Source organism: Eubalaena glacialis, chromosome 6 (assembly GCF_028564815.1).
Source record: "Eubalaena glacialis isolate mEubGla1 chromosome 6, mEubGla1.1.hap2.+ XY, whole genome shotgun sequence".
Lineage (NCBI taxonomy): Eukaryota > Metazoa > Chordata > Mammalia > Artiodactyla > Balaenidae > Eubalaena > Eubalaena glacialis.
The window spans coordinates 73,642,867-73,656,766 of record NC_083721.1 but is presented as its reverse complement, the minus strand read 5'-3'; the positions used below and the strand labels follow the sequence as shown (position 1 = coordinate 73,656,766).

General features: G+C 37.2%; 1 protein-coding gene across 4 annotated transcripts in view; it reads right to left on the bottom strand.

Annotated features, from left to right (window-relative positions):
- Positions 1-2,070: 2,070 nt before the first annotated feature.
- SENP5 (SUMO specific peptidase 5) overlaps positions 2,071-13,900 on the bottom strand; it is a 39,262-nt gene continuing 27,432 nt past the window's right edge. For 2 of the 4 annotated variants that reach the window (XM_061193230.1, XM_061193232.1), the window contains 4 exons: positions 7,557-7,694; positions 4,816-4,899; positions 3,286-3,336; positions 2,071-2,409 (listed from right to left, as the gene is read on the bottom strand). In XM_061193230.1, the coding sequence (XP_061049213.1) occupies positions 2,299-2,409; positions 3,286-3,336; positions 4,816-4,899; positions 7,557-7,694 (384 nt within the window). In that variant the 3' untranslated portion in view covers positions 2,071-2,298. The remainder of the gene's footprint in view (positions 2,410-3,285; positions 3,337-4,815; positions 4,900-7,556; positions 7,695-13,900) is intronic. The other 2 variants (XM_061193233.1, XM_061193234.1) reach the window with 2 other exon arrangements.

Below are 13,900 nucleotides of genomic sequence, written 5' to 3'. Positions count from 1 at the left end.
TGCAAGGAAGCCATTATTGCAAACATCAGGATAAAGGCCATTCTAAACGTAGGGCTTGGGCTAAATAGAGGTTTGCACCTAATCACAAGATGGGGGAAAGCGACTATGTGTGCTGAAGCAAGTTTCGTGAACAACAGAGAAACATTTTAACCAGACTTAAAATATTTGACATTTAAGCTAAGGCATGCTGGACGATGTACCTCAAGGTGCCCTACTAAACTGGACATGAAAGGCACCCTGGACTTGGGACAGCTCACCTTAGGTTCTCTCTGCCTCCCTGTTAAGAGCATGACCATTTCTCAGACTGGAGGAAATGGCAACTGAAACTTCGGGCATTAAGCCAGAACACAATTCTGTCTCTTCTGTATGCCTGGTTCTGTCAGAGAGTGAGATACGGAGCTCTAAAGTATAAGACATTTTTAATCAATAGTTACCCATTACCAAAAAAAAAAAAAAAAAAGGCAAATGTCTTACATACGGATTTGAAAAATCTCATGTTTGTATAATTATGCCTGAAAACCTCAAGAAGACACACAACCCATTCTGTCACCTTTCCTAATGCTGATACAACCCTACCTGTAGCAGCACAAAGTGCCTCTAATATCAGTCTTTTTAATGACTTGAAGCACAATAAGAAATACTGACCTGGTTTTATACTAAGGAGTTTGAATCTGAGGGACTAGGAAAGTGCTGGGGCTGTTTACAATGTAAACATTGGTGTTGGTGCTTGGAATGTCTGGGGATGGGAACCCTGCATGTAAACATGTTCTGACTCCACCCTCAACTGCTGGCAGTCAGCCCTACCTTATGGCCAAGTTAAACTGCACATTTTAGCTTTTTATTTTCAACACCTCACACCTAACAAGGCATAAACCGAAGCATCTTCTGCCATTTACTTGGTATTTTTCTGTACACGCTTCTGAATTTCTTATATACACATTTGTTGTTTTTCCTCCCTCAGTTCAGAAAAGATGTAGTTTAACATGCATCTTTCCTTATTTCCTTTCCTTTCCAATATCACAAAACTTTGTTAGATTAAAGATGCAAGATCCATTACTTTAATCCTAATGCAGCCAAGGGTAATAATCAGGACAGGGCCACTTCTGCCTTCCCCCAGAAGATGAGGTTCATGGAAGCAAAAAAAAGGACTCCTGTGCTGGAGTCTCAGGGTTGGTCAAGCAGAGGCAGATGAGCCCTGCATGCTGCTGAGATCACTAGAGAAATAAGAGGGAAAAAACTCATAACATTTGCTGTACTCCCATAGTTTCAAGTCTCCCTTAATACCTTTCCTGTTCTCTCCTCCCCACCCACGTGCAAAATACCTGAAGTCAGTCTTCAGTTTTGAATGTTGATATTTTAAATACCCTTGAAATAGAAAGGTATTTGACAAATCTTAATTTCTTCCATATGGGAAACAATTACTCTTAGAAAGGCTGAATTCTCATTTGTTTGACCACTAGTTTTGACAGATACTAATTTTTTAATAGGTCAAAACCAGAAAAATCCAGGGAATCAGTGTTCCAGCAAAAGCCTTTGTAAGATTAAAGCATTTATTATAAATGCTTCTTGAAACCAAGATTGAAATCTCTCATGTGTGAAGATAAATGGACCCTCCAGGTCACTGTCTTTTTCTCATACCTTAATCAACTCTTCCCAAAGCAGGCACTGTGCTTACAAGTGTGCCTCCATAAACAGAACATACCAGTCAGTTTATGGCCACTTCCTTTTCACCCTTCAAAAGGAATGTGACTCACTTGGAGAGGGAAGTCAGTGAAAGGTGCTGCTGGTAAAAATAAAACAGGACTGGCTTTGTTCGAAACCCCTTCTAGCTACCCTTTATGCCCCAGGGAACATCTACTATTCTCAGAGTTACGTTGTATCAAAAACATCCTGCATTTTTAGGTTCTGGAATTAAAATTTAAACCTGTATTCAGTTCACATCTAACTAAGTTTCAAAAGCTGCACCAAATCTACTAGGCTTTTTTTTTTTTTTTTTTTTAATACTCTGCACTGCATGCTCTGTCTATATGCATGCGTTTGGATAATAAATATTAAATATGGGGGGACACACACACACACAGAACCCATAAAATTAAAAATGAAACCAAACTGAACATTAAAAAATAGTACATGGTAACTAGGGAATTGAGTAAGGGCAGAAAATAAATTTGAGGTAACAACAGTGGCCCAACACCACTGATCTGAAATATCTGTAAAAATTCAAATAAGTGTTTGGAGATTCAAGTAACAAACCATCTGCTCCAACTTGGTCAGACTTCCCAGAGTCCCTGCTGAGTTTCAGTCCATGAGCCGGCACTCACACAGCTCCTTGTAAATCCTCTTCCGCACTCGGGGCATGTCTTCTTGGGAAAACTGGAAAGGCTGCTCTAAGGCGAGGCACTTGCAGTACTGCAAAGGTCCCAGAAACACTTAAGTGGCACGTGGAGTTATGTACCAGCCTAATGTATTTTACTAGATGCAGACCTAATAGAATAGGGTCTAAGGCAAATGTTAAAGTTTGTTTAAACTCGTAAAACTGTTTTAAAACATTTACCTCCAAATTATAGTCAATTTTCCAGGCAAGTATATGTCTTGGGATTCTCCCTCCCTCCCCACTCAATACTGTGAAAAGCAAAACCGATGAAGGGGCTCCAATTCTTCTCAAGGTGAGACCTGCTGAGAATGCAGCCAGACCTAACATGGCCTTTAAGTGAGAACTTGAATTTGTTTACAAACGTTGAGTCATATGAGTGAGCCCATCTTCCAAGATCTTTGGAAATCTCTAAATTCATGGATTATATACTATAATTTCCTTCATAAATGTAATGTATAACAACTTTTTCAATAGCCCTTTGAGACCTAAGATCTACAGCATGAGAAAGCACAGTGTTTAAATGTGGCCCTTATTTAAAATCTAATTAGTTTTTACTCTGTGGTTAAAGACCACCTGCCAATGGTTAGAAAAATATAGTTAATACCACCAATGCCAAGGGTCCATGAAACAGACAAATTCACGTCAGTCTCCAATGTGGCTTACCAATAGCCTCTGATAATACATGGATGATACCAATTATTCATCCTTAGCCTTAGAAGGTGATTCTTCCTAATGATAATATATGAAAATGCAGAAACTACTGCTTCCCAACAACAAAGGAGGGTTGGGAGGAAAAGTGTTCTGTTATCTGTACCTAGTACCTGTATACATCAGAGGGATCCCACTTCTCCTCCCTAAACCCAATAAATTTAATTTATAAATTGTAAATACTGAAAAAACTATTTCTTTACCTGGAGCACAAATACTCCACAGTCACTGTCATTTTTCTGTTGTGGAATACACTAAGGGGAAAAACAAAACGATCATTAAAATAAAACCAAGTATTCCTCTTCAGGTAAGAAAAGCTGTTTTTATGGAAAAATGAGCGAGACAGGAAACTTGTCTGTATCCAAGACAGTTGGTGTGTACCTCTGGTATTCAAAGTGTTTGAGTTTATGGAGGCATCTGGCCATGAAAAGAGCTATCAATCAACCACAACTTAGAACATTTTGCCTAAATATGAGAAGTGGGAAATCAAGTAAAATCCTATTTTAAAACTTCCATTTGGATAATTAGTTTTGCTATCAATTCATTGACAATGGAATCAAAATGGAATTGTGGATCAGAGAACGCAGTGCCAGCGCGTGGCCTGGACTCTGAATACTTAGTAACAATGCTGCTTGGCAGTCTTCCCTTTTCATCTCATATTTCACAACTCTGTCCTATTCTTTTAAAGACATGGTAAAGGTAAGCAGTATGTTTTCCAAAGAATTGGTTACTGTATTCTGCATAAAGTGTTGGAATATGAAAGATCCTGATTAAATTTAGAATACCTGGATATACTACTGGGTAAATTCAGAATATTCACAAGTTCAGTTCTGGTTTGAACTAATATACTAGGTTATTGAAAACACAAAACATAAGTTTAGAAGTTAGCATTTAGTACAGTTCAAGGATAAACAAATAAGCCTTGTCTCTTTGGGTTTGGGTTAAAGGTTTATTTCAAGACCCTGCCTTTTTAACAGTGTCTTTGATCCGGATAGACCTGAGATCAAAGACTTCACTCTGTCAATAGTTTTGATGGCCTTTGGGGAAGCTCACACCTAGGATTCAGTTTTCTCATCTATAATAAAGAGCTTCTTATCCCTAAATGACCTGCCTACCTCACAGACTGTAAGGATCAAATAAGATCATACATACAAAAACACTATGAAAACAAAGCAGTGCCCATAAAACGGAAGACACTGATACTTGTGACAGGGTTAAGAGGCTACGCCTGCTCACTCTGCCCCTCACACAGCTTTTATGTCTATGGCCAAACATAGTGCTGCTTCTAGACTGTTCAGACTGAAGCACTCAGGCCACTTGTCTTCCCCAAATGCCTGGAAAGCAGCCCAGTGCACTTGCTCCCTTAGTGAATCCAAATAGTCATTTCAGTATTTCTCTGGGTCTACATGAGTCATCTGGAAATAAGAGGCATGAGGCAAGAGGCAGGTGCCACCAAAAAAAATTTTTCCTTTTTTTCAGCAGAGCAACTATATCATCAGCAGCTGCCCCCGGGATGAAATGACTGAATTTATTTGCCCCAGCAGGCAGTGGGAAATTGGGCAGCCAGGTGATGAATACTGAACTGAGGTTTACTCTGAGCTGCCTCCCTGCAGCCTCTAGGCTCTCTGTTGGTATCTTCATGATCAGTCTTCATGTGCTTTTAAAGACACCCACCCCTTAGACAATTCCAGCCCCTTGACATGCCTGGGTTTTCATTTTTATCACTTACTTACCTTGGTAACAGCAGTCTGCCAACCCTGAAGAAATTCAGGTCTATTTTTTTCTCTGGCTTCAGTCAGCAAATACTTTCTTATATTCTGGTTAAAAAGAAACCACAACACAGATGCTGTGTTCCATCAGTTGGTGAAAAATGGAACCTGCCCGCAGCAGACAGAAGCAAAGGAGGAGGCTGTGGCCCCACCACTGGGCAGAGTATGCATTAAAGAGTTTAAAGCTGGAACTTGATTTCAGACCTTTTTCACTTTATAGAGTGAAGGACTCAGACCTTCTGTACTGTATGCACTTAGACTGTGGACACTGGTATATGCTTTAATTAGATCTTTTTATGAGATGGTCAGCCTTTTCCAGGAGTAAGTCAACTTGCTGAATTTGAAACTTAAATAAATACTGGCAAAACAAAAAGAAAGGCTTAATTACTGCCAATGCTCAACAAAGGGAAGGAACCCATGGCAGAAATCATTAATAACTGAAATGAAATTTAAACATTCTAGCCTTAGATATACTCCATGTTTTTGAGGGCTGCAGGTAAAAGTATCATTCAGCTTCTAGAAAGTGATACTTAAAACCCATCCTGGATACTAAATACAGTCAAGTCCACTGCTGAAATCTCTACCAAGATGAAGCCTACTGGAGTTCCTAATTTTCCCTTATGCCCTCCACCTCTTTGTGTATCTTTCTCTGCCTATCTTTTCTAAGGGTGAAGTCAGAGGTTACATGAATTAAATTAACCCCCTGAAGGTGGAGCAGAAGTATGTATGTACATGTAGAGATACAAGTATGTGTCTGTATATACATACATACATATACACATACATGTATCTGCATATTCATATTTTCTTTCCATATATGGTATCATTCTGCAACTTGCTTTTCCAAACTCAGTATGTCTTGGAGATCTTTCCACGTTAGGACACAAAGATCTACTATATTCTTTTTAACTGCTATTGTCAGTTTAATATTGTGAATATACTACAGTGTATGTATTTAGCTATTCTGTTAGTAGAGCTAAATTTAGGTTGTTTTGACTTTTCACTGTTATCAGTAATGCTGCAATGAACATCCTGGTGTATGCCCCATTCTTGTGTGCATATACAAGTATTTTTATGTAGTATATACCAAGAAATAGAACTGGTATGTAATAGGATATGTGTCTTTTTAATTTATAAGGCACTTAGAATTGCTTAGAATTGCAATTGTTCCCCAAATGGCTGTATCAATTTATACACTCCACCAGAAATTAAAAATGCCTGTTTCTTACACCCACTTTAGTACCATCAAATTTTCCTAACATAATAGGCAAAAAATGGAACCCTGAGGTAGTTTTAATTTGCATTTCCCATATTTCTGGTGAGGCTGAGCATCTCTCCATGTGTTTAATGGCTATTTGCATTTTTCCGAAAAATTGCTTATTTTATCCTTTGTCCCTATTAGATACTTCTTTTTCTTATTCATTTGTAGTTCTTTTTATATTCTGGATAGTGACTATTATCTATGTCACAAACATTTTCTCCAAATCTATCCCTTTTAACTTTATGACAAACAGAAGTTTTAAATGATGACATGGTCAAATTTATCAATCTGTTCCTTTATGTCTTTTGCTTTTTTTGGTTCTGCATAAGAAGACCTTCCATACCCTTTGTGTTTTATATTTAGGTCATTATTCCATCTGGGATTTGTTCTTATAAATAGTATGAAACAGAATCTGTATTTTACTTTTCCAAATAGATAGCTAATTTTCCCAATGGCATATATCGAATAGCCTGTCCATCCCCAACTTTATTATATACTAAGTTCCCACATATACATGAGCTACTTCTAGATTCTCTATGCTGTTCCACCAATCCACTTGTCTATTCCTAAACAATATAATTAAAATAGCTTTAATTTTTAAAACTTTGTGATATGGTTTGACATCTAGTAGACCAAATATTCCTTTCGTCAGTTTTGATCTACTTCAAAACTATTTTAGCTGTTCATGCACATGAATTTTGCAATATGAATTCTAGGATGAGCTTATCAGGTTTCATTCAAAATCCTCCTGGGAAATTGATTAGGACAGAAATTAGTTTATATTAGTTTAGGGAGAATTAATCTCCTTCCAATACTGAGTGTGCCTGTCTTCCCATCTATTCAGATTTCCTTTAAATACTTTAGAGTCTTCATCTCAAAGAATGTCCCCATTTTTTGTTAGGGTATATTCCTGGGTAATTCATGTCTTTGCTACTTTTGAAAATGGAATCTTTCTGTTTTCATTTACATTTTCTAACTGTGCGGGAGAATCAGGAAACATACTGATTTTTCTTGCTTTGTATCCCACCATCTTATTGAACTCTTATTAACTGAACTCTAATATTTTGCCAGATGATTCTCTTGGCTATAATACATTCTACAGAAGTTACTTTGAAGATACAAGCCAATTTTAGCTCTAAGGAAAACCAAGGAAAATGATTTCTATCCACATTCAAAATGTAGTTTTAAGGGAAAGACAGAAAAAAATCTGATGAAATCCAAAACAGGGCATGTATCTCAGAGAGGGATCCAGATCGTGGACAGCTACCTCTTCCCACCTGGAGATTCCTCTTGTCCTTTTCTCTGCCAACATTTTTGACATGACATGACAGAAACTGATCATCTATGGTACTGACTTCTGTTGTTCTATCCTAGAGCTGAGATACCATCTGGTCAATCACAAAATAAATGGGAAAAAAAAAGGGGGGGCAGTATATTAACTTACCTCTACACAAAACTTAAAATGAATGCCTTGGGAATCATAAAATGAAATAATTCGATTAGAGAGTGTCACAGTAATGAGAGACCAGTGGACTTCCAGGTGAATAGGAATCAACAGAAGACTCTTTTTAAACAAATCCACCTGATCAAGAAAAGAAAAAGAAATGTAGCCATCACCACAGGCTTTCCAAACCAACAACAAACAGCAGCTTCCATTTACTGACCTTTGACCTGTCCAAGGTCATAAAACTAGGAAGTGGTGAAGCCAGAATATGAACCCAGATCTTAGTCTAAAGCCCATGTTTGTAACTAGTAAGCTAAAACACACAATTGAAGATACAGAAAGCACTGTTTTCCATTTAACCTGCTAAACCTGTGCTTATTAACTACCTAATATGACTTAGCCCCTTATTTTTAAGCTTAACTTATTTTCTTATATACATACTTGACCTAGAATCAATTCTTATTTAGGAAGGAATTGTGGTATTAGAAAACAACATAGCCGCCTTTTAGCCTTCTATCTTTCTACAGATTCAGTACAGTAGTTAAGATCACAGGCTCTGAAGTTAAGTCTGGTCAAGTTCAAATTGTAGCTCTGCCACTTACTGGCCAGATGACTTTGGCAATTTTCATAGCTTCTCTGTGCCTTGATTTCCTCAATTATAAAATACAGATAACAATAGTACCGACCTATGAAGTTGTTGAGAGTGACAATAAATGTAAAATGCACAGAAGTGTGCTTAGCAAATTATATGTAGCCAATAAATCTTAGCTGTTATCATTATCACTACCTCGAATCTCTCAGATGTCGAAATTGAGAAAAAGAGCCTTGATAATTCTTCATGTCCTTTACATCCTCACTCACCCTTCATATCGTAATACATATCGTTTAAAAATCTAGAAATATTCACTATACCACTCAAAATCCCAGTTGTGGACTGGATGATGAAGTAGTAGGTACTCAATAAACATTTGTAAAAGAGTGAATGGATTTTTCTCAGGCGTTTTTTTGTATTTTAGTGATTCCCTGGGTTAAAACAATTACAGGGCTATTTTCTTTTTTAATTATTTATTTAATTTTATTTTTGGCTGCGTTGGGTCTTCGTTGTGGTGCACGTGCTTCTCATTGCCATGGCTTTTCTTGTTGCAGAGCACAGGCTCTAGACACAAGGGCTTCAGTAGTTGTAGCACGAGGGCTCAGTAGTTGTGGCTCACAGGCTCAGTAGTTGTGGCACATGGGCTTAGTTGCTCTGCGGCATGTGGGACCTTCCCGGATCACGGATCGAACCCGTGTCCCCTGCACTGGCAGGTGGATTCTCAACCACTGCGCCACCAGGGAAGTCCCTACAGGGCTATTTTAAACTAGATTCTTAGAAACTATTTCTCAAGCGTTCTTTGCTTTCTGATATTCAGATAATGTCCTGTTCTAGAAGAATCTTCTACCAGTCTACATGACCTTGTAACAAACCACTTCTGCTTTTCAGTTTCTGTATCCATAAACCTGGGAGGTGAGGTGGACAGGAAATACTAAATAGGACAGACAATTGGTCCTTTCCAGCTCAAAAATTCTGAGTAACTAAAACAAGAAATCATATTTAAAATACAGCATTAAATGAGACCAAATTTACATTTTTCTCAAAAAGAAACTTTTTTCTTAATTATAAATCAATTTTAAAATAAAAATTACGAAATACAGATAAAAGGATATACTTCAGTTTATGTCTTTCCAGATCTTTTTCTTTTTAATATATTAATTTTCACACATGCACACACACAACCCTATTACATATATGTAATTAAGAATGATGTGTGTGGAGTGACTAAGATAGAAAAATAGAGGATGTGATGATGAAGAGTCTGGTTGTTAACAGGCTTTCTTAGATTGAGAGATAATGTCTAAAGACTGAGTTTGGAGCACATTTCTTCAACATGTGTAGGTTAAAGGTTTCACTTGTCAGGTGAAGTGTGTATTGAGACTGGTGTATTGAGACTTGTGTATAAACAAGAAGGTAGGCACAAAGCCCTCTGGTTATCAGAGGATTTAGCTTCAGGAGAAATGGGGGGTTATCTACTCTAGATGGCAAAGAGTTGGGAGAAGCTCACGGGCTTGGCATGCTAATAAGGTAGAATTAGAAGATGAACTTTCAAAACGCATTGTTTACAAAAATCTTTCTCAATGAACTATGCCCTCTCTGTATGTATTAAAAAAGTTGGTTTCTCATTTGCATAACAAAGTGGAGAGCGAGTAGTGGGAACTTATCTAATTCAAAGTTAGTACTTAAATTTCTAAGAAAAAAATATCTGAAACAGTAACAAGTTGTATATTGCCAAAAACTACAGGAAGAAATGAAATATAATGCCTTGATTTGGAGATGAAAAGAGCTTGAAATACATAAAGTACTTTAAAATTGTAGAAAATATAGTTCAAAATGATGAAATAAGAAATGATGAAATAAGAATATGCTACAGCAGGAGGGACAAAAAAAAAAAAAGAATGATGTGTGTGGTCAATTGTATTACTGATCTCAATTATTTGGTGTCCTCCCTGTAAGAGGATTATACAGAACTACCTATTACCATGTGGCTTCACTGCCCCTTCCAGGGGGAAAAATGTAGTCATATGATTCGCTGTAAAGAGAAATGAACTTATGTCATGACCAAGCTGAAACTTCAAGAGCCATCATGTGGCCCTGAGACTGACATGTCTGAAGATTAGGTGCTGCTCCTTCAGTTTGGGTCCCATTAAAGGAATAAAGATGAGAAAACACAGGATCATCTCCTTAGATATAGGGAAAAGCATTTGATAAAATTCAACATCCATCTATGATTAAAAGCTCTCAGCAAACTAAGAATAGGAGGGAACTTCCTTAACCTGATAAAGAGCATCTATAAAAAACCTACAACTGACATCATAAACAGCAGTGAAAAACTGAATGCTTTCCTCCTAAGATTAGGAACAAGGCAAAGGTGTCCTCTCTCATTACTTTTATTCAACAATGTACTAGAAGTCCTAGCCAGTGCAATAAAGCAAGAAAAAGATGGCATACGATTTGGAAAGGAAGGAATAAAACAGTCATTACTTACAGACATGACTTTCTATGAAATTCTCACAGAATCTACAAAAAAGCTCCGAAAACCAGTGAGTGAGATTGACAAGTCACAGGATACAAGGTCAATTTACAGAAATCAATTGTATTTCTATATACTAACTGCAAACAATTGGAAGATAACATTTTAAAAATTCTGTTTTTAGCAGTTTCATCAATATGAAATACTTAGGGATACATTAAAAAAAAATAAGAGCTCACATGCCACAATGAAGGAGCCCAGCGGCTGCAACTAAGGGACCTGCAAGTTGCAACTAAGGAGCACATGTGCTGCAACTAAAGGAGCTGGTGAGCCACAACTAAGGATCCTGCCTGCAGCAACTAAGACCCAGCGCAACCAAATAAATAAATAAATACGTGCAAGACCTGTACACTAAGATTTATAAAATATTGCTGAGAAAAATTAAAGACCCAAATAAATGGAAAATATACCATGTCATGGACTAGAAGACTTAATACCGTTAAGATGTCCATTCTCCCCAAATGAACATACAGATTAAACACAATCCCAATCATAATCCAGCAAGTTTTTTAAAAGTAGAGATTGACAATATGATTCTAAAATTTATATGAAAATGCAAAAGGACCTAGAATTGCCAAAGCAATTTGGAAAAAGAAGGCTAAAGCTGGACACTTACACTGATTTTAAGACAAACTGTAAAGATAAAGTGATCAAGATAGTGTGGTATTAGCATAAAAACAAAGAGATCGATGCAAGAAAACATAAAGTCCAGAAACAGACCCATACATACATGGTCCACTGGCTTTCTACAAAGATGCCAAAGCAATTAAAGTGGGAAAGAGAAGCCTTTTCAGGAAATGCCAATGGAGGGGAAAAAAAAAAAGAACCTTGATCCCTACTTTACGTCTTACACAAAAACTGAGATGTACCAGAGATGTAAATGTAAAACCTAAAACTATAAAGCTGTTAGAAGAAAACATATGAGGCAACTATTTTTTAGACTAGATATAGAAAGCAAGACTATAAAAGAAAAAAGTATGGTAAATTAGATTTCATCAAAATAAAAATCTCCATTCATCAAAACACACGTTTAGGGACTTCCCTGGCGGTCCAGTGGTTAAGACTCCACACTCCCAATGCAGGGGGCACTGGTTCAATCCCTGGTCAGGGAACTAAGATCCCAAATGCCTCATGGTGTGGCCAAAAAAAACACACACACACATATTTAAGAAATAAGTATAAAAGCCACAGACTGAGAGAAAACAATAAAAAAGTATAGATCTGACAAAGGACTTACATCCAGAACTCAATAATAAGCACTTCTTTATTACAAAACTTTTCATTTAAAAAAAAAATTAATTTATTTATCTACTTTTGGCTGTGTTGGGTCTTCATTGCTGCATGCGGGTTTTCTCTAGTTGCGGCGAGCAGGGGCTACTCTTCATTGCAGTGCGCGGGCTTCTCACCGCAGTGGCTTCTCTTGTTGAGTAGCACGGGTTCTAGGCGCGCAGGCTTCAGTAGTTGCAGCACGCGGGCTCAGTAGTTGTGGCTCGTGGGCTCTAGAGTGCAAGCTCTGTAGTTGTGGCGCACGGGCTTAGCTGCCCTGCAGCATGTGGGATCTTCCTGGACCAGGGATCGAACCTGTGTCCCCTGCATTGGCAGGCGGATTCTTAACCACTGCGCCACCAGGGAAGTCCCAAAACTTTTCATTCTTATCATTCACCCATTTTTCTACTGAGTTGGTGAGGTCTTTTTCTTATTGATGTGTAGAAGCACTTTATATATTTAAAAAATTAGTTTTGTGATTTGAATTGCAAATATTTTTTCCCAGTTTACTGTTTGTCCTTTTAGGTAATTTAATTAATTCTTTTTTTTTTTTTAATGTCATCTTAGTTTTAAGTTGTACACAGAATGGACTTTGCTACTCTGAGATTATTTTTTTAAAGTTCTGCTGTGGATTTCCTTTGTACTTCCACTGTTTCACTGTCTTGTTGCATTCAAATCCTTCATCATTCTGTAATTTATCTTAATGTAGTCTAATTTAGTGAGTACTTAATTCTTCTTTCATTTCTTCTTTAATAGTAATGCATTTATGGCCATTATTTTTTCCTCAAAACAGCTTTCATTATGTTCCATAGTGGTTGGTAAGATGTGTTCCCCTTTCTATCCTTTTCTAGACAGTTTGTATATAATTTCATTTTTTATTTTCTTTTAGACCCAGGGGTTATATCAAGGGTTTATATCAAGTGCAATTTTTTAATTAAGATTTTTTTTAGTCATATTTTAATATTTATTTTTAATTTAACTGAACTGTGGTTAAGGAATAGTGTAATAATTTTCTTTGTGGCCAAGTACATGGTCAATTTTTTACAAATGTTCCTTAGATATAGGAATAAATGTATATTCTCTTTTTGAGGGGTATAAAGATCTAGTATATATCTATTAAACCAAAAGCACTGGTTGTATTATTTTTTATTTATGATCTTATTTTTTATCTACTAGATTTGTCCAACTATGAAAGAGGTCTCCCACTATCACTATTTACCAAGGTCTCCTAGCTTTTGTAATCATTGTTATATCTCCTATGTATTGAAGTTGTATCATACAGTGTACTTTTCACCTTAAATTCTACCTCATCTGCTGTTAATACTGCTATTCCTCCTTTTTGCTTGCCACTCCTTTCTTTTGGTTTGCATTTGCCTAGTACCTCTTTACCTGTCACTTTACTTTCAAGCTTTCTTTTTCATATTATTTTATATTTCTTTTTTTTTTTTTTTTTAAAGATTTATTTATTGATTGATTGATTGGTATGTTGGGTCTTTGTTTCTGTGCTAGGGCTTTCTCTAGTTGCGGCGAGCGGAGGCCACTCTTCATCGCGGTGCGTGGGCCTCTCACTATCGCGGCCTCTCTTGTTGCAGAGCACAGGCTCCAGATGCGCAGGCTCAGTAGTTGTGGCTCACGGGCCTAGTTGCTCCACGGCATGTGGGATCTTCCCAGACCAGGGCTTGAACTCGTGTCCCCTGCATTAGCAGGCAGATTCTCAACCACTGCGCCACCAGGGAAGCCCTATTTTATGTTTACTTCTTATACACAGCATATAGCTGGATTTTCTGATTTAACCCAATCTGAGAGGGTCCAGAGGATGGAACAATTTAATTTATTCTATTTAATGAAATGACTCCCATGTTTATACTTGACTTTATTCCTTCATTCTCATGTTGTTTATTATTCGGGAATTCTTCCATGAGTGTATATTTTTCCACGCTATTTACAAGGCAT